Below are 21,591 nucleotides of genomic sequence, written 5' to 3' on the forward strand. Positions count from 1 at the left end.
CACACTGTTTAAAAAGAACACATAAGGAAAACATCATTAGATCCAATATTACAATGTTTTTAGTGTCTTTAAAGACTCTTTTGTTGGATAAAGGAATTGTTGAGAGTGTTCCATGAAAAAGTCCCTTCTGTCAAAAGGAGTTAAAACTTACATTTCCTGGTAGGAGGAACAGGTGATGTCGGTTGACAGAAGCTGAAGATGATTTACGTTAAAGTAAGGAAGCAAAACCACCAATTCGGTTTGGAATACGATTTTCCAGTCTTGTGTTTGGTAAGACGCAAAGGCGGGACTGAGTTTTTCAAGTGTGACAGTCAATAGGGTCTCTTTCATTTTTGTTAAATTATCCAATGATATATTGCCCTAAAGAGAAAGTAGAAATCCTTCAATCTTTTTCGAAAGTTGGCAAACAAGAAGCCTATATAATGCAATAATTCACATTACATGAATAAAGTGTTTTTTTCCTGAAATTTCAGGTGAATCTCACGCAGGACTCTAGTTTCTTGTTACGTGTCTTGATATGTTGGTCTACGGCGGCTTTTTTGTGTATTGTTATATATATATATATATATATATATATACAGTATATGAATGCATAAACAACAAGAACATTTAATTTATAATAAAATTAAGGAATTCTGTTTTAAATGTACATATTCACATACCTTTTCAGCCGTTTCTGTGATTATTTCCACATACTCTGTGATATTCTCTTTTTCAACTTGGCCAAAAATACTTCTTAGCAATGTTTGATTTAACAAGACTTTTGGATATGTTAAGAGTAAAGTAATGTCGCTCGGTATCAGTAATTCCAGTACTATCTCCTAACAAATACAAATATATACTATGATTACAGCAGGTAAAATACATCCGTTTACATTAAAAATAGCAATAAAAATAATAATAATAAATGTTAAATTTAACATTAGATCAGATTGGTAAGTAGAATAAATCGCCAGTGGAGATATCAAAGGTTTTGTTAAGAAATGTAAGCACAAATTGGGTAAAATAATCTGCTCAATTAATTTATATTTATATTTATATTGGTAATTATTTGTTCTATTTTTTGGATTTCTTTATTGACAGCACCAATAATGAATTTGTTTGAGTCGTTCCTTACTATGTCAAAACCTGGGTTTATTTGGATGAGATCAGATACTGTGCCACTTGTGTAGAATGAGCCCCAGTTTTTTCGTAGCCACTCTTTGCTGTCCCTGATGTCTGCTGTACACGGTGAGCCTGGTTGTTAAAGTGTACAAAAGGATACAACATGAGAAATAAGATATAAAAATATATAATATATATATAAAAAAAACTGAAGGGATGTGTTGTATAAACCATTTTTCAAGGGGGCTGGAGGTGGAAAAGGATTCACATTAATGCTAGTGCAATCCTGTGCTGTTTATGTTCAACTTATTTTTCTCTAAAGCCATTTACAATATAATAATAATAATAATAATAATAATAATATATAATAATCTATATCCTAATAATAATAATATATAATAATAATAATAATATATAATAATCTATATCATAATAATAATAATAATATATAATAATCTATATCATAATAATAATTAATAATAATAATAATAATATATATAATAATAATAATATATAATAATAATAATAATATATAATAATAATAATAATATATCATAATCTATATCATAATAATAATAATAATTATTAATAATAATAATCTATATAATAATAATAATATATAATAATCTATATCATAATAATAATTAATAATAATAATAATAATATATATAATAATAATAATAATAATAATATATAATAATAATAATAATATATAATAATAATAATAATATTGTTTACATTATAATATAATATTAATTATTATAATAATTTTCCACAGTAATTAATTATTCCATCCCTGCCCATACCTGTTAACTTATACTGAAGTGTCAGGAACGACTTGCAGTACATAAAAATTGATTCTCTTTCCAAGCTGTCAAATCTGTCATATGTACTGTTCAGCTCTTGGATTCTGTTGACGATACAATGGATACGATATAAAATAAATGTAAAGACGCTTATAAATAATGTTTGAAACACAAGTGTCATTACTTACATGGCTTGATAGTCTTGACAAGATACATTTAATGGTAGTTGGGAAATCTGTGATTGGTTGGGAAGGACTGAGAACTTATGAAGGATAATGTTGAGTATTTGCAGCCATGTCGACCCATCGATACACGTCCACTGCTTGGCCAGTAAAGCAAAGATATTGCTGACAAGCGTTTCTTGAGTCTTGACACTAAACCAAACCATTTCTTGAGGCTCATTGCACGAAGGTTCACTAGGATTAGACTGTGGGCTCTAAAAACATGGATTTCAAAACATGAATTAATTTAAAGTGAAGCAAAAACCTAAATATGCAAACACATGAAAAACCTTAATATAAAAATATAATATAAAAACAGATTTTTTTTTTTTTTCAAATCTCTCTTTACCCTCTCTCATTTCTACTAATTGAAATGTTTCTTTTTTTTGTCCAATGATACTATTCTCATGGAAATGAAATTCTGGATTAGATGAGCCACAACTCATGATGTTCCCTGAATGACTAATTAATATAAAAGAAAAAAATATGTTTTGTAAAATAAAATAAATAAGTTATATTCCTTTTAAAAATCCTTGATTTTTAACCAATACAACTTTTGTGTCTTTTTCCTTCTCTGTCCCTTGCTGAGATTTTTTATTTTGGATTTTTACAATATTCTGAATACATATTCAAGAAACTACATACTAAGAATTAATCAGTAATGTTAAGGGTGCCTTTTAATCTTTACATCTAAATCATGTGAATGATTTGTTATTATAGCCAACAACTTGTTCTTACTTGACAAATCGTGTCTTGGATTCTGAAAAGGTAGCCCAAGAGTGTTGTACAATCTTCAAAGTCTCTGATCCGATTCAGTAGAGCACTGATCAAAGTTGTGTTTTGTAAAAACTCTGCCAAGAATGTAACGTCAGCCAGTTCTGTTGAAGTGAGAAGAGCTGGGTTTTCCACCTAAAGGTCACAGAATGGAAATCAGTTTATGGAAGAAATTACTCCTAAACTTTTAAGATTTCTGTTAATTTAATAGCAGCATACAACCTAACCCCTTAAATTAGATTTTTGTAAAAAAATGATTCTGTTTTGGCAATTTACGAATGCCACCCATAGTCGTTAACTGACAGGATCCACATTCAGAAATGAGTTACTGTGGCCCGTACGGGATATTAAGTCTGGGTTCTCCATGTGGGCTGCATTGACACCGAGATTTGAAAAGCCAACACACAAAGCTTCATCGTGTTTAAGTCATTCTAAGACAGAACCTCACCTTCCCAAAATTATTGTTGAACTGAATGAGATCTTGGATGGATGTCTGTTGAAGGAATCTCCCGATGTTCACCTCTAACCATGTTCTTAAGTTGTCGGCATCACAAGCAACACCTGAAATCACACACGCAAACACTCTTTACCAGTAACTAACGTTATCTGGGTACAGCTCGGTTTGTAGTGATGTAGGACACACACCTTTTGATTGTGACTGTTCATCCAGGTACCTCTTGATGTAGTCCTGATAGATGACATCTCTGGTTTGATTTGAAAGCGATTCATATGACAGGCTGAACCCTTTTACTCTGAAGAAACAAAGAGGGCCATGTTTGTATGAGCTTGGTCCATAGCCGCCATTTTTGAGTGGATCTTTTTTATGACTCTATGAAGTCATGTTTCTGATACCTTTAAAATACAGCCTCCCATCATCCCTTTGTACTTACATTTCCTGGTATGCTGAACACGTTATATTAGTCGGTAGTAGATGAAGTAGAGGACGGTTGAAAGCTGGAAGCAACAGAACTAAATACTGTTGGAACAATATTCTCCAGTCTTCAGTTTCATACTCAGAAACGTTGGCATTAATTTTGACGAGGATGGACTCCAACAACGTCTCCTTCACGTTATTAATTTGAGATATTGATATATTTGCCTAATACAATAGGAAAATTCAAAATATGCTTTATTGGCACAGATTAGTATTTTGCCTAAAAGTATGACCAATAATCTCCTATATTTTGCAAGATAAAAAAAGATAAACACAAATATCATATGTCAACACAGTAATGATCACATCGCGTCTTTTCCTGTTTGGCAGATAATTACAAAATATTGAATAAAAACGTAACGGTACCTCGGAGGCGACTTTCATTATAGCAGTAACATACAGGGATATCTCCTGAACATTCAGGTAGCTCAGTATGTATTCTAGCAAAGTGCTGTTGGAAAGGACATCTGGTTTCATTATGAGCACGGCTGCATCTCTGGGAGTTAAAACATGTAGAAGGACACCCTGGTGGCAAAGGGACAGCTTCATTATTGAACATGATATAAGTCTGGCTTGATAAGAAACAAATTCTCATTGCGTACTTACTACATCAAGGCTCGGATAGAGCTCTACGAGTTCAGAGATGGTAGCACTCGTAGAAAATGAACCCAGATTTAAACGAATCCACTCTTTGGTAGCGTTAATGTTATCTGCACATGCGGATCCTAAATGGTAAAATATATGAGACTTTATAAACAAGTATTTTTTGTAATAAAGAGACTTTATTAATAATAACATTTTATTGAAAATGCTATACATGCAATTAAAATGAATGGGGCTACTCTCTATTACATACATTACACTACATGATGGCCAGATTGTCCCTTTACATTTTCCCCTAATACTCTAGTCCTATTTGTATTTTTATTTTAAATAAACAAGGATTAAGCTAAAAAGGCGTTACCGAGGTTTTGTGAAAATATTTTATACAATTATAAAACATCTGCTGTAAAAAAAATGCCAAACCACAGGTAGGAAGATATTTAAGACGCACACTAAATTGCAAGATTATAAAACATATAATTTAATACAGATTTATTAAATATAATTTAATAAAGATTTTCACATCTATATAAAAAATATCTACAATTTCTCACATTCTCAAACAGCAGGGAAATGAGCAATTTATGGTTAGCAATAGCACAATTTGTGTTTTTCCTTTAATATTAAAATAAAAAAATATATATTTTAAAGTTACCTGTGATATTATTTTGTTGAGTCAGGTATACTTTGATGTAGAGGTAAATAGCGGTGGTTTCATTGTAAGTAAGTTTGGAGTAGATATCACTGAGCTTCATAATTCTATGAATTAAAAATATGGGTTTATCAGCATAACGTGGATACATAATTAGAATAAGAAGAGTTGAGTATTTGATCTGGCTGATTGGGTCAGTAGATTGTCCCGTTACGTTATTAGTTTTAAAAGAAACAGTTACATTTTCACACATTCCCAATGGGGCATTATCGACCAAACATTGCAATAATTACTTTTACTAGGGTTCACTGTTACATTGATCATTTCTGGAGTATGCAAAGAATTTACATAGGGTGGACAATTATGGTTTAGAATAATTGTTGTGTCGAAAAAAAATGAATGAATAAACATCGAAATAGCCTATGCTTTTCAATGGATTCTGCAATATTATACTCACATCGCTTGGTAATGGTCACAAGAGACAGTCAGTGGCAGCTGAGACATGTGTCTTTCATTAAGTACTTGAAAGAAGTTGACAAGTAGAATGTCGAAAACTTGTAGCCACTCGGATACGTTGAGTAAACTCCATTCTTGATTGAGAACGATGAACGTATTGGTAAGAAGCTCCTGCTGAGTGTTGACGCTCAGTGTAGTAAGTGGTTTGAGTTGATCGCATGAGGACACGTTTGAAGATGGGTCTGTGGTCTTAATAAAGAAAAAAAAATAGGAAAGAGTCAGTATGTTTTATCAAAAATATCACATTTTTAATTTACATATTCAATTGATGAGTCTTTTAAATTAATATTGTAAATGCCTTTGGGAATATGGACACGTGACACTATATTTATGATCTTATGGTGGGCGAGAGATCATTGGTCTATTGTGTTCATTACATACTTGGCAAATTGAGCTTTTGATGTTAATAAGATATTCCAGGAGGATTTCATAGTTCTGAAATTCCTTGATTTGATTGAGAAGAATTAAAGACAATGTCGTATTTCCAAGCGAATCGGCAACAAATGTAAAATCGGCCAATTCAGCTGCGGAAAGTCCACTTGGATTCTCCATCTGAAAAGAAAGAAACCACAGTTGGTGAGATATATTCCTGAAACAGAGGAATATTCCTTTTTTTTTTTTTTGACATTAATTTGGATTGAAATCACTTGATCCACAATTCTCACCTTTGTGAGGTTTTTATTGAAGAGCGCAAGCTCTCCAGATGATGATTGCGTGATAAAGTTTCCAAAGTTAAGATTGATCCAAGTTCTGAAATCTTTTGTGTCGCAAACAATATCTGTGTATAAAACAAAGCAGTTTTTATTAGGGAAAAAAACTAACATTAAATAGATAATGATTTATTTTACTTTATGAAATCAAATGTAATCTTTACATTTCTATGTCTTCTAAATGTTAGTCCTGTTGGAACATACCTGCCATCTGTCCACTCATATATCTCTTGATGAAGTACTTGTAGATGTCTTCCTTGGTTACTTTTGGCAACAGTGGGTAAATGTTGTTAAATCCTTTCACTCTGTTTAATAAAAAAAAAAAACCATCATAAATAGATTACAAAATGGCAGAATCTCATCATTTACAATATATATTTAATGACTCTTACATTTCCTGGAACGACAAACAGTTGACGTTGACTGGAAGGAGTTCTAGGAGCGTTGAGTTGAAGTTAGGAAGCAAGAGGACTAAATATCTCTCAAACAAGACTGTCCAGTTTTGCGCTTGATAAGAAGAGAAGGTTGCACTGAGTTTTTGTAGCGTTACAGCCAACAAAGTCTCCTTCATGGCTGTTATTGTTACTTCTGAAAGATTTGCCTATAGAGCACAACAAATAGGTATTAACATCGAATCCAACAGCACAATGTCCAAGAGTTTTGGGCGTTTCAAAAGGGAAGTTTGAAGGGCTTAAATTATGTTAAAAACAGCAAAACAATAAAACAATATATAAAAGGATTGTGATTTTTTTATGAATGTACCTCTGTTGCTTTCAGCGTAATGGCATTGACATATTCTGTTATGTCACGCGGCTCAACAAGGCTTAAAATCTTTGTTATAAGGAAATAATTATTAAGGACGTCTTCTTTAATTAGCACCCCCGCCATTTCTTCCGGTGTTAGCATGCCGAAAAGATCAGTCTGGAAAAAGAAGGGAAAGTTATTTCATGACCACGAGTGAGGATAAGATAAGGGTGATCTCACTTTTCAGTGCTGGCTACCGTACTTACTATATTGAGGTTTGGATATAAAATTAGGAGATCGGAGATGTTGGCTTTGGTTATAAAGCCACCAAAATTGATTGTAATCCATTCTTCAGTGTTATTTGTATTGAATGTGCAGGCAGATCCTAAGGGGCAAAAGGAAATATCGTCATGGTGTTTTTTTGGACTCCTACACAAAAGCTACAACTGCTAGTGGTGGACCACGGTATTTTAAATCTAGATTGTCTATGCTCTTAATTTCTATTTAATAAAATAGACAGATATGGCCAATCATTGTTATTATTTTACCTGTGGACCCGAGCTGTTCTGTAAGGAACATCTTTCCATAGACATAAGCAGATTCCGCTTCGGAATCACTGAGCTCGAGGTAGACACGGTCCAACGATTCCATTCTGTTTGAACGAAGAGAGCGTAAGATGTGGCAATGTTTACAAAAGGTTTTAGTTTAAATCTTTTTCTTAAAAAAATTGCACCCCAAGATTACATGAGATCACCTGATATGTGATCTATGACTGCAAATGTCTAATGTACACAGCTTTCATGGACCGATATCTCAATTAGTCAAGTTCTTCAGACCTTAATGATCATAATGTCCTTTAAAGACAACTGGAGGCCTTGAATCAACTCATTTTTGAATGTTTTGTTGTTGAGTTCACAGTTTTTCTGAAAACTAATTTATACAATGTTGTAAATAATTCATACACATATTTTTTTATGTTCCAAAATGAGACCAATTGGACCCAAGCTTTAGATGTCTAGGATAGAAGTTGGAACCTATGGCAGGTTGAATGGAGACCTTGATCTACTTACACTGCTTGGTAGCTTTCACATGATATGTTACGGGGTAAAGCTGAAATATGAGTTTCATTAAGGGCAACAGTGAAGTCCTCAAGTAGGGCTCTGAATATCTGTATCCACTCTGGCATGTTGTTCAGACTCCATTCTTCGTTCAGGAGGAATAAAACACTGCTGAGAAGGTCTTGCTGTGTTTGCACACTGAGCTGATCTAGAGCCTTTTGATCATCACACCATGAAATGTTTGAGGTCAAGTATGGAATCTAGAAGAGACAAATAAACGGTCAAGGCCAGATTTTCATAAGACATCTAAGGATAAAGACTGCCTTAATTAAAAATAATTCGTTTTTATCAGGAGTATAGACGAGGAGTGGTTAATCCATGGTCATAAATGATGTGCAACTTGGTGGAGCATCACATCACAAAGCTGGTCTCGAAGCAATGCCTGGCCAGTTATTACATTGGTTTGATGTACTTCATATAAGGGTTGCTACAAAGAGCCCAATAAATGTATCTATAATGTCAGAAATAGTTGGGACTTTATAGCAGAGAACTGTTATATATCTTACCGGTCTTACATCCTTACGAATGGATTCTAGATACCGATTGATGTCCTTGTAAGACTCTAGGAGTCTGACCTTGCTGAACACAATGCCACTCAATGCTTCGTCGCACAGGCTGTCGGAAATCAAGGTGAAATCTGCTAATTCTTGGGTTGTAAGAGTGATATTTCTTTTCACCTGTAAATAAAATTGGTATTTTATTTTTTTCCCCATTGAAACCAATTACAGAGAATCTCTGTAATATCAGAGCCAAATTCAACAAAATTAAATGATGAATGCGATTGGGGGAAATTAGTCATAGATTTCTCCAACATTTTCCCATTAATGATCATTTCCATGCCAAACGAAAAAAAACTACCTGTTTTATAGTATAATCATCTGCATTTAATGTTTTAGCAATTATTATGTTTCAGTAAATATTATCATAGTTAACCCTTTATTTCTTTAATCATGGAGCATTTGACATTTCCTGGATGACTAGAGGGCTGTGCCTATGTTCTAAAACATAATGTTGGGGAGACACTGATAGTCTCGCCGTGTCTGGCTGTGTGTCTCCGGCTGGCGGCTGTAAGTATGGGGCTCTATCAGCCACTGGCACGCCAGGCATTTGCCAGGTGTGTCAGATGGCTAGTCCAGGCCTGGCAATGACTACCTAAGGAACTGGGGGCTCTAATTAGAGCCCCAAAAGCCATCTAGCATACACTATACAGAATTATCATGTGGAAGAGGAATAACATTTACAGCTAAACAGATACCTTGCTAAAATTCACATTAAATTCAATCAGATCCTGGATTGTTGCTTGGTTTATAAAGCTTCCCAAGTTGTCCTTTGTCCATTGCATGTGACTGGTGAAATGACATACTCCTGTAATACAAAGCCAAAGAACTTACTGATCGGCTCATGTTTTAGAGAACTGTAGAATGTGTCGCCCTCTTGGATGTATCACCATCTTACCTGCTTCAAGAGCTTTCTTCTTTAAGAATGGCTTAATATAGATATTGTATACATTGACTTTGGTGGCGGGTTGCATGTTCACGTAAGCCTGGTTAAACCCTTTTAGTCTGAAAGAGGACAGGATGTGTTAATATGATGTCATCGTTTACCTTAAACGAAGTTACTCTGCTTCCTAGATGGTATTGTGAGATACGTACACGGACTGGTAGGAGGAGCAGGATATGTTGGCTACCAGCCATGAAAGCTGGGTTTTGTTAATGCCAGGAAGGAACAAAGGCAGATAATTTTCAAACCATTCTCCCCACAACTCTGGTGGAAAGTGGGCAAAGTGGGGTTTCAGTCTTCCTAGAAATAGCGCTAACAGAGAGTCCCGGACGATGTCATTTGGGAGAACGGTCAGGTTCGCCTACAACAAACACAATCGTGAAATAACAACAATAAACGCCATTATAGTAACAGCGTATCACCAAAACCATATTACATGAACACATATGCGGGTTAAAAAGAATTTGTCAGCTTATAAGAGGGGGTATATTTTCTGCCCGTAATTGATTATTGTATTTTGTCCTCAGTCTTCCTTTATCTCCGGGGTAAAATTACACCTTCCCCATGCATCCTTAATCCACCCCCCCAACATTATTACCATCACTGCTGGAAAGTTAACACCTTTATCAATAGCCTTTCAGGTCTAGTGTAGTATTCCAGCTGTAGAATGTACATGTTACCTGTTGGATGGCGATATTAAACTGGATCAGGTATTCCACAATGTCGCTGTACTCGGTCTTTTCCAGAAGAACCAGTATCTGCGTGGTACGTAATGGGCTGTTTAGCGCTGACTGAACAGTCAGGTCAGCCACCCCAACAGGCCCGAACAAATCCAGAAGCAAAAACTAAAATAAACAAAAAAAAAACAAACATTACTTATTAGAACCACCTGATAGCAAAAAAAATTCTTCATTTAGGAAAACAGTTCTGTGGGTATAACATGATTACCAATATTAGCAGATATTGAAATAAACATTTGGTTTTTAGGTTGGTTTGTTTTCAGGTGCTATATGTTTTCTTTTTCAAAATAATGATGGTCCCTAGGTAAATCTCTGCTTCTGCCCCCTCGCGCAAAAATCTTTTAAGTTCTTCAGGCCAGACCGGACAGAAAAAAACACTGGGAGGCTCATTGTGGGGAAGCGGCAGCTCTATTTTATTCTATTATGTTCCGCCTGCCTTCCATCATTGAGCCGCACAGGGGCTGATCGTGGGAACAATCGAAATCCCATTCAATGGGTGGAATGGCCGATTCAAGGAGAAATTCAGGGGGAAATTGATCCATTTTGATCCATTTATAATTAAATTAGTGTTTCAATGTGTTTAACAGGTGTGTATAATGGGTTAGACTGAACACCAAGCCCCCCGTTAACTGGATGGGGGTAGCAGTGTTTAGCCTCATCCAACTCCATTAGATGCTTGTCCAACCCCTAGATTTGAGCAACCCAACCTCCTAAGGTGAGCCATTCCCCATCTATCTCATATACAGGACAGAAAAGGGAGAGCTCCAGAGGAGTCTGTCCTAAGAAATACATCTGAGTACATCTGGTCATTGGGTTTACTCTCACAAATTAATGGTTTCTGCAACATATTTATGTTGGAGCTGCCCTGGCCTTTGGCCCAATGTTGCCACCGTCCTCTCTGCAGACATTATTTCCTGGAGCACCGTGTCTTCAAGGCATACAGCACCTTGTAATGCATGCTGACTCTGCACCGTCCTCCATATTGGATATGGACCAGTAGGGAGATCTCCACATTGAGTGGCTGCACAGCAGACAATGGGATCAGCCAAGAGGCTGGTCTTGTGGCAGGAGGACTGTTGCCCTCCTTGACCTGCCTCTCTTGTCCCGGTCTGCCCGGGGCAGAAATCTCTGGCTAGAAACAGTTGTTAAACGATAAACCATGGAGCGCATATACATAGGGAGAAAATAAAATACAATAATAGTGCAATATGTAAACACTGAAAAGAAATTTAATATGGTGCCTATTCCACTCACAAGCGGGCTGGATAAAACAGGCTCATCAAAGGATTCAGTGGAATGTTCTATTTAATAGCTTCTAAAATCTGTAAAAACAAATGAACCGGAAATGGTGCACAGGGATAGTCTAAAAAATTGCAATTTTCCTTGTTTTCTTGAATTTTCTCCTAAAGGACGAAACATCGGCGAAACGCGTTGAGAGATTAGACACCATATAAAATTTATTTTCAGTGTTTACATATTGCACTATTATTGTATTTTATTTTCTCCCTGTGCATACGCGCTTCATGGTTAATCGTTCGTCTTTGTAAACACTTTGAGGAGGAGCGTCGCTGGCAGCTGCTGACATTTTAATTTTATTTATTGCACACGTGGAATTTAGTTTTTTTGCTGTTTAGAAACAGTTGTTATAATGGGTCTTGTAGACTCTAGTACTCCATCCATTTCACCTAGTGATTGTATTTTTGTTCCATACTCCCCCATTTTTTTAGTCTATTTTACATATGCTTCTCCTGGCTCTTTTCTGCAAAGCACTTGGTGTTTGAGAGAATGTGCCTTTCTGCCTATGATATAACATCAGGCCTGGTAAGGCCTACTTTTATAGATCCTGGCTATACCGAGCCGGCCCTTCTTTACATAAAATCTGTTGGTTTTCATTGGTTGGTGCTATAAGTGGGAAGGGATAATAATGCGTAGTAATTAATGTATAGTTAGATAACAATTTAGAGTCATTGGAAGGAGGCTAGCTTGTGTCTTGTGTCTTGGACAACAACACGGGTTTCCATGCATTAGTTTTATTAAAAAAGACAAAATAATGCAATTTACTCTGCCTTAGTCAGAAAAATTGTTGGCGAATGCAAAGGTCATCCAAAGGAGTGTTTACATTTTATTTTTATGTTATCTTAAGCAGTTTGATTTTGGCATGAAAATGTTTGTTCATATCATGTCAAGTAACACAAGGCCTGGACTGAGCTTATTTCCTAGGTAGCAGGAGGCTACGCAAGTGGTCCATAGATGCGTATTGGTTGGAGCAATGAGAAAATTATAGTTATCTATGGCCAGTGTGGGCGGGATTAATACTGAGCCACTCTCATTTGCCACCAACAGCCTCCTTAAGGATGCGGTACAAGATGGTGACATCTGCCATATTGGATTACCAACTGTGGATGAGTTTATTCAGCAGTGGGATAACACCCATTGAGCATTTCTATGTTGTAGACACCCTGTTGTCTCTCTAATGAATTATTTTATTTGCTAGTAAAAAATGTTTGAATGCTTCATGTGCATCAGACTCATGCATTCTGTCATTCTTACACACGCTTGTGTCGTCAACACTCCACACTGACTACAAGGGCATTTCACTGCGATGTTAACATTGAGCACGAGAGATTCATGCCTATTGTTTAATATACTTATATATATATATATATATATATATATATATATATATATTGTATATACATATATTTGGTGTGTCTTGGGCTTTTAGTGATTTGTTGCCTTTTACTAGAAATCCTGGTCTTTTAGGGACATTAGCTCTTAACATGTGTATTCCAGATGCCCCATTAACTCACTCTGAAGCCAACATTTTCACATTCTACCCTGAAATCCTCTCCCCCCCCTGAGGTGTTCCCCATAAATGAGTACAGAGATTTTGCAAAAAGCCCTATTTATAACTGTGTTGCCTTTTTTGGGTATAGGATGGTAGGAATTGTAGTCATGCCCCTACTACAGTGTCCAAATGGGATGTAGAGTGTCTGTTCTACCAATTATGTGTCTAAGTACATTAGAAATATGTGCTCTTTAATTCTTTTAGAGTATTTTTATTATTATTGGACACCTAGGTATAGGGACATAAATGTTACAAGCACAAGTGTTAAGATGAACCACATGCTTCTCTTTTCCCTTGGTTTAATGGGGGAATAGGATGATCTTTAACTGTGATACTACTTGTATCTATTTATCTACTTCCTTTAGAAGGCTAAACATACAATGGAGCAGGTTTAAAAGATTTGTGGCATTAGTGAGCTAACCTGCTTCCCTTGTAGACCACTAGGGGCAGTAGCGCTCAGACTGTGCAGGGGGTAGAACGAGAAGTGGTGGCATAGGGCGAGGCGATATAAAGAGACTTTATCTCATCACATTCTCATCAACAGGTCCAATAATTCCTAGTTCTAGTTATGGGCTACACTTCTCTTTAATGGCAGCATGGGCAAGGCCAACCGCGCATCTCAAGTACAGCGACAAATCAGGCGCCTTGCTATAAGCCAACTTTTATTCTTATGGGGGTCCTCAATTCAGAGATCTTGAGGAATCTAGTGAGTATGGACCTTCATCTTCTCTTCTAACTGTCCCAATAATTGTAATATTTTAGCGCCTATATCCACACTTTGATATCTCTAACATCCTAGTCAGGTCTATGAGGGGCTTCAGGTTGTAAGAGTATATATATATATATCTTCCAAAGATTTCCTTAATAGAGGAGTAGGTAGCATCTAGTTAACCTTGTCCTTTGGTTACCATGTTTTTTTCACAATGGGAACATATAAATGGTAAAAAATAAAACAAAAAAAAACAAAAAAAAAAAACAAAAAAAAAACCTACCCTTTGTATCGAAGTGAATAATCTCCATCCCCAAATCTCTATTGTGATTTGCAGAATTATTTGTTAGTTATGAACCCTAATCTTTTTCTCACAGTTTAGTTTAACCAGTAGCAACAATGGTTAGTACTATTAGACACATATACATTCGCACGGGAAAAAAAGCAAACGGAACATCTAACAAAACCAGGAAAGAAGACCAGGCATTTTTTTTTAGTTTTTTTTTTTTCAATGAGCATTTATTGTAAGAAGTTAGACAGCTTTACAGATAAGGTAAAAATCTCGGGTGCAGTAGCAGTTTGTAACAGGGCATACAGGTTAGCAAACAGCCGTACAGAAAGCCTTTTTTAAGTTACATTCAGGAAAATCAAGTAAAAATATGTATTAAATGTTACATAATTCCTATCATGTGGGTATACATAGAATGAATGGCTGAAATGTTAACGTTTGAAGAACATGAGGGGGAATGTATGAACAATAATAATTTCCAGCACCATCGACTAAATTGACATCTCTCTCTCTCTCTCGACAAAATGACTGTTAGGTTTGTGGAGAAATACATTTTATTTTAATCGTTCTGGTAGCAGAAACATCAGATGTCAGGACGCAGGACGTTCATCAGAAAAGCATGGAGAAGTCCTCGAATTAGTCTAAAGGTCGATATTTACTAAACAATGAAAGGCTTGGAAAGATAGCTGCAAATTCTTGTATTCTTCCATGATTAGTGAACTACCATTTCCATGGAATAACCGTAAAGGATTTTACTCGAAAAGTCTCTCCACCTTAACGTCGCTTTGAAAATACCCCCCCCCCAAGGCTAAGAACGAGATGTTGTTGATTGGGAAAACCAGATAGTGATTGAAAGCTTAATGAAGTAAGACAATATATTGCTACTGATCAAACTAAACGTTTCTTCCGGCACAGAAATGTGACTTAATGTGGTTTACCATTTTTTTTTTCTAGATTATCTGAGAAATCTGCATTTTTGTGCAGGTGAATTTGAAGATGAAATGGCTCACCCGACTGGTTGCTCAGTGGGTCAAAGAACATAAGGTAATTGAGATGTCACCGTTAATTTTCTACAGCATACAGAAACATCTTCATAGCATTGAAGAGATTGTTAAATGGGTCCATCAGATCATAGAGGATCATAGAGAATCGTGTGTTTTTAAGACCATCCCCGATTGCATTAATGTTCAAGTCAAAAGAATCAAAAGGAATATCTAGAATATGATGATCATCTAAACTGGGAAGGTTTATTGATGATATATGTAGCAGGTTCATAGTGTCACAGAATCATGATATCCTTTAACTAAATAAAACGGGCTCAAAAACCCAATTAAGGGGAACCCATAGTATAATATATATTTCAGGGGTTGATACAAAGAACAGGACACGGGGATGGTCTTTTTTTTGGTGTTAATTTTGAGTTTTTATCTCACGGAGGAAGGGTGAGGCCTTTAATAGGTCCAGCAAGCCCTAATATGCATTGCTGATTGTAAAAGTGTGACTGTATGAGCCAGATTAAAAACTCAAATTTTAAATGAAGCTGAATTCTGTTCAAAGTTCACAGTTTTTGTGCTCTTACTATGAAGCCATTGTGCATACTGTCCATACAGCAGCTTTGGTAGGATCAGGATACAGAGGTCTATGTGCTGTAGAATATTAAGGGTTTCACAATTTCATTATGCTTTCAGCATGCTAGGTTTTCAAGCCAAACTGAACCAAAGGCGGAGGTGTTTAACCCAAATCACGATGATGAAAGTGAGAATATTTGGTAAAACCTAACCCCAGTCAGAACCTGTTAAATATCATCCCATGGACAATCGTATACAACTATTTAGCCAATTCAAGTGACGTACATTATAATTCTTGATTTCTCCAGCATTATTTTTTTTCTAGGGGGGGGGTCAATGGTGTTATATGAAAATATGAAAGATTAATGTTAAATAGTCAATCTTCTGGTAGGTTTTTCCGCATTCCAACAGGCCGTTATGATAAGACGCAGACCCTTGTATAACTTACTGTATCCAAATCTGGGTAAAACGTCTGAATGTCACTAACTGTTAATACTCTGCAGAATCGACCTAGTAAGTTGTTGATCCATTCAATGACCTCGCCAGATGCGGGTAGGCATATGTTATCTGACAAATAAAAAAAAGATACAACATTAATATGGCTATGACTATTAATGAACAAAATATATGAGTCTAAGGCTGAGCTAAACTATGACGATATACCTTACTGGCCACATATCTCTCTCAAATAATTCTGTGACTCGTTGATTAGGGTAATCTCTCATAAGTTATCTCTGCCTATTTAGGTAATTCTGTTTCATAATTGGGGTACTCGACTTACCATTCTCTCGTTGTTGGTGAGCCAGGTATTTTTTGGCAAAGTTGGCCACCTCGTTCTTCTTATTTGATGTAAGACTGGGGAATACCTTGTCCAGAGCGTGAATGCTGAAATGAGAATATATATATATAGATGAAGGTGACTGAGGTTTTTTTAAGCTGCTGACATTGAAGCTAATGCAGAAATCAAGTTAACATAAAACATGCCAATTGGCTGCTCTGTTTCAGAAGCTTTCCTTCCTAGACTGTAATTCCCCATTCAACCACCAGGGGAAAAAGTTGGAACCTATATTATTTTGCTAAATATTCTATATAACACACACACACACTATATATATATATATATATATATATATATATATATATATAATTATTATTATTATTATTATCCCCCCTCCCAACTGCATAACCTTGATTTTTAACAAATATATATGTACACACACATATTTTGGAGCTTTAGCTAACGTCTTCATCATAATCTGGAATAATCCTTTGTTTAGAGGGTACACGTGTTCAAATGAAACATTTGTTACTGTTAGCAGTTTTATTAATACTTACACAACTTGGTAATAAGCACAGGGCAAGTCCAGACTGATGAAATCCAGCATGGTAGCATTAATTCCAGGAAGTAAAAAGCTTATTGTAGTCATCCAGTTTTGCACTTTTGCCAGAGAATATGTGTTAAAATCGACGAATACAATTTCCGCGGTGTTCATTAGGATGGCATCTCTCACTTTTGTATTTGCCAGTAAAGAAGAATCCTAAGAAAAGAGAGTATTGACATTATATAAATTCATAGAATATAGAATTCTCTGAACTGGTAAATGTTGCAAAAGGAAAATCACAAGTTAAAATGCCTTAGTAAGACATAATAAGCGGGAGAAAGTTATCTGCAGCTCCCTGCTTCCTTCATGGTCCAATGATTCATGCAGCTGATTGGCTACTTGACGCAGCCAATCAGTGACAGAAAACTGGCCTCCTATTTTTCCTTCTGGATGGTCAAGATGGTCATTTGGATATGACCAATGGACGAAATATGGATCTTCCCAGGTACTAGAGTTGACGGTCCCTCGTTACACCAGACAAGAGAGGTTTGGCTTTTTAGAGTCTATGGCCACCTAAGCCTCAGTGTCTCAAGGTAGATATTGTTTTACATAAAGCTGGACATAACTTTGTATCTTACAAAGCATAGATCTTATGAGCCAGCATTGACTTCCCTTATGGAACCCTAAAACTGTATTCTTGCACTACGCATACACTTCTTATAAGCATAGAAATCCTCTAACCTTCAGGACAAAGTCTCCCAGCGATCCAAGGAAGTTTAAGAGGAAATCGGAGTCGCCCGAAATGCTGAGGAACAAATCATTAATGGCGGTCACATTGCTGATGATGAAAGTCGAGACGGATGCGCTGGCCAATTGGGTGTCAGTTAGCAGATCAGCCGTATTTAGCTGTAGAAAAGAAAATGCAACAATGTGTATGGAGGTCATCTGTCGGGTGAGTCACAGCTGGCTTCATTTAATTAACCTCATTGTTTGTTTCTTGGCGACTTACCCCTTGGAAAGTAGGGTGCAGGGCAACAATTTCACTCCACTTAGCATAGGTACTAAACTTTCCGAAGTATTTCAGCAGCCACTCTCTATCGCTCAATTCAGCGCTGGTACAAGCGGAACCTAGGAAACAATGTTATAATGAAGGATATGTATATATATATATACATATATACACACACACAAACATACATACACACATTATGGAACAAACAGAGAAGCTCTTGGCGAAAGAAGACAAACATTGGATGGGGATGAAAAGAAAAACCTTTCTTATTTTCTTTTCTTATTTCTCCAAGTTACTATAAATTCTATTTATACTTTCATACCGTGTCCTCTATGTATTGGAGCCTTAGCTTTTTGTAGGGAATCTTATATGTACCTGAGTTTTTAAGCTGTGATTCCAGAACTGATTGCAGGAACGTATAAATGTCTTCTGAGAATTCTAGATTCTGAACGTTACTTAAGACTTGGATGCTGTAGAGAAGGTAAGCACAGTCAATCATCATTTCAAAATAATACGGTCAATATAAAGGCAGATGAAGCCAGGGCGTTCTTTTCCTCAGAAGTTAAAATATTAAATTTTCTTACATGGCAGCAAGGGAGTCGCAGGATATATCAACCGGTATGAAGCCAAGGGTCTTGGCGTTGAGTCCACTGGTGAAAAGTTTAAGCTTGACTTGAAGCCAGTTGGTGAAGTCTGCCGTTGTGAACAAGGAGAACCGTCGACCGAGCTGGCAGAAGACTTCTCCGATAAAGAACTTTCTGACCTCGGAACTAGGCAGCTGAGTGAGCTGTTTCTGAAACAGGGAAACAACACCATTTGTAGTCACTTGTTGTACCCATTTTGTTACCTTGTTGCGATGTGGCAAATACAATTCCATCAGGAACGTTGTACTATTTAAAAAAAAAGTAAAAAAAAACCCTGTAGAATTAGCTAACACATTATAAGCAATGTGGAACCAATGACCAGTATTTAAGGAGAAGAAAGAAGTAAAAGGTTTTGAATAATTATATACATATTAAGGAACTTTTACCTCTTCAGCGGCCAGGTTGAAGGCATCTAAGAAAGCCCCAAGATCAAGGTTGCTCACTCCAGTAAACACCTTTGCAATTTTGTCCTTATCTCTTAAGGCATCGCTCTCAACCGAATAGGAGGCCAACTGTTTTTCATTGAGGATCAACACTGCATCCGTCTGGCAACAAAAGAGGACAATGTAAATCTCCGCTGTGTCCCAAAAGACATGCAAATTACACGCAGACCACATGGGCTTTCCCTCAGCCGCCAGAACGCCTCAGGAAAATTTCTGTTAGTGGGATCAAGTGTCCCAGATCAGATTTAACTTTATTGAGAGGGTGGTAAATAAGTTGAACAGCCTCCCATCAAAGGTGGTAGAGGTTAATACAGGAAGGATGCACGGGATAGACATATGATGAGAGCGATGATTGGTTAATGTTTTACCACACCCCATATTTATTAATCTGCTTATCTCTAACATCACACATTTTGATGTTTTTCCTAGAAGTTCATCATGTTTCAAGCGCCTCAATCACCTTAACTTATTAAGTGTTTTGCTTTTTAAGAGATCCAGAGAACATATATATATACATATCTTTACTTACAAACATAAAGTCTGGTTTAAGTGAAATGATGTCTTGATAAGAGGCCAGGGCGCGGAATGAACCCAGGTTGGCCAGGAGCCATCCAACGCTGCCTGAAGTTTTTGCACCACAGGCTGATTCTGAAAGACAAATAAAACCCATAAAAATAAGCCGTTAGAATGATGATTTTTTTTTGATAGGTAGATCCATCCTCCAGCTAAAAATATGACTTTAGTAAGTTCCTAGCATGGCTTTCGTGGAATCCGGCAAAAACAACGATAACCCAAAAACTCCATGAAAACAAATAAAAAGCTGCCTCTTTCTAGACATAACTGATAAGAATCACCACCAGCATCTCGAAAGAAGCACTGCACGCTTGCTGGGTTTTTTCTCTTACCAGTGCCTTGTTTCTTAGCTAGGAGGTATGCCTTTGCTTTCTGGTAGAAGGCTTGACGAGCACCGGGTGACAGGTCCTGGTAATGCCTGTCCAGGGCAGAAACGCTACAAGGGAGAGATTTTGAAGTCAAGAGTTGTCCTTGAGTTTACTTTTTTGTGATAAGAACTTCATATTTGAAGGCATCACCATAAACCTATACACCATACACATGAACGAATTAGAAACGGAAACACTTTTTATTTTGAAAAAAGAAATATACTCACATGATTTGGAAAACGTCACAATCGATGTTTCCCGGGAGGAGGTCAATCTGGCTTTCGGTAATGCTTCCCAGGAAGAATCTAAGTTTAAACAAGAAAACATCCCTCCACTGCTCTATTGTGAAGCTGTGGAAATGACTGGAAAGCTTTCCGTAGATGACGTTCAGCATTGAACTCCTGATGTTCGTGTTCGCCACCGACACCATGCCTCTCTGTTGGTCATGAAAAAGCAGACATTAGTTACTAAAAACAATCAGGTATAGCTATGTCCACAGTCAGATCTCATCCAGTTTTGATAATGATCTTAAATCTCTCTCTCTCTGTGTATTTTATATCCTAGTGGGGATTGTTCAACCAAAGGAGCGCCCAAAATGTAAATCCGACCGTGTCGTTAGGTGGGCTCCATATTACGTTGCACTGTTCTTTCTATGGAGTGAGTCTTGATGGAACACAGTTTTTCACCTCATCAGTTACGGTTTCTAAAAGCAAAGTCCTACCTGCTCGGCGTTGGCCTCGAAACTGGTCAGGAAAGAGTCCATCTGGTTGAAAGGCCGTCTGTCCAAAGAATTCACAAGGACGCCTGCACTTGATTCATTGTTGAGAACGTCTCCGCTGAAGGCAAGGTCTCCCACTTGTTCAGCAGACAAGGAATCGATGGCTCCCAACTGGAAACACATAAAATACGTCACCTCAAGGCTTTTTCCAAAGGAAGACACAGGATTTAAAGCAGCTAAAAAAGCTTATTTCTTCGCTAATCCCTTTGCTGACATGTCATGATGTTGATTAAGCTGGGGAAATTGCTGCTAAAATATATTGTAGACATATTTCTTAAATTAAGGATTTACTTAATTTTATTACACTATATAATATATATATATATAGGTACAATGTAGCAATTTCATGAAGCCTCTATAACTGGAAGAATATAGGCCATGATAACGAAATTTTTTATACCTAGCACATAAGAAAATAATATAAATTGTTATGTTTTCTTATAATCCCAAAAGATACTTGCTTGACCTACCCCATCAAAGTCGGGTGTGAGTTCCATAATGTCAGATAATGAAGCATAATTTAAAAATCTGCCAAATAAGCTCGTGACCAGTTTATTGCCGTTTTCTCCGCCGACTGAGGCAGCGCCATCTGCAAAGGTCAGAGATGGAAAAGGA

At 36.6% G+C, this 21,591-nt stretch overlaps 1 protein-coding gene across 1 annotated transcript; it reads right to left on the minus strand.

Annotated features, from left to right (window-relative positions):
- Positions 1–14,491: 14,491 nt before the first annotated feature.
- LOC128501828 (uncharacterized) lies at positions 14,492–21,506 on the minus strand. Its single transcript, XM_053471462.1, has 13 exons — positions 21,447–21,506; positions 20,920–21,087; positions 20,426–20,634; positions 20,163–20,266; positions 19,787–19,905; positions 19,201–19,359; positions 18,755–18,963; positions 18,546–18,640; positions 18,168–18,286; positions 17,900–18,064; positions 17,172–17,374; positions 16,618–16,721; positions 14,492–16,403 (listed from the first exon to the last, which is right to left on the minus strand). The coding sequence occupies exons 1-13, from the start codon at positions 21,471–21,473 to the stop codon at positions 16,252–16,254; spliced, it is 1,833 nt and encodes a 610-aa protein (XP_053327437.1). The 5' UTR covers positions 21,474–21,506; the 3' UTR covers positions 14,492–16,251.
- Between the last annotated feature and the right edge of the window lie 85 nt (positions 21,507–21,591).

Source organism: Spea bombifrons, chromosome 7 (assembly GCF_027358695.1).
Source record: "Spea bombifrons isolate aSpeBom1 chromosome 7, aSpeBom1.2.pri, whole genome shotgun sequence".
NCBI lineage: Eukaryota > Metazoa > Chordata > Amphibia > Anura > Pelobatidae > Spea > Spea bombifrons.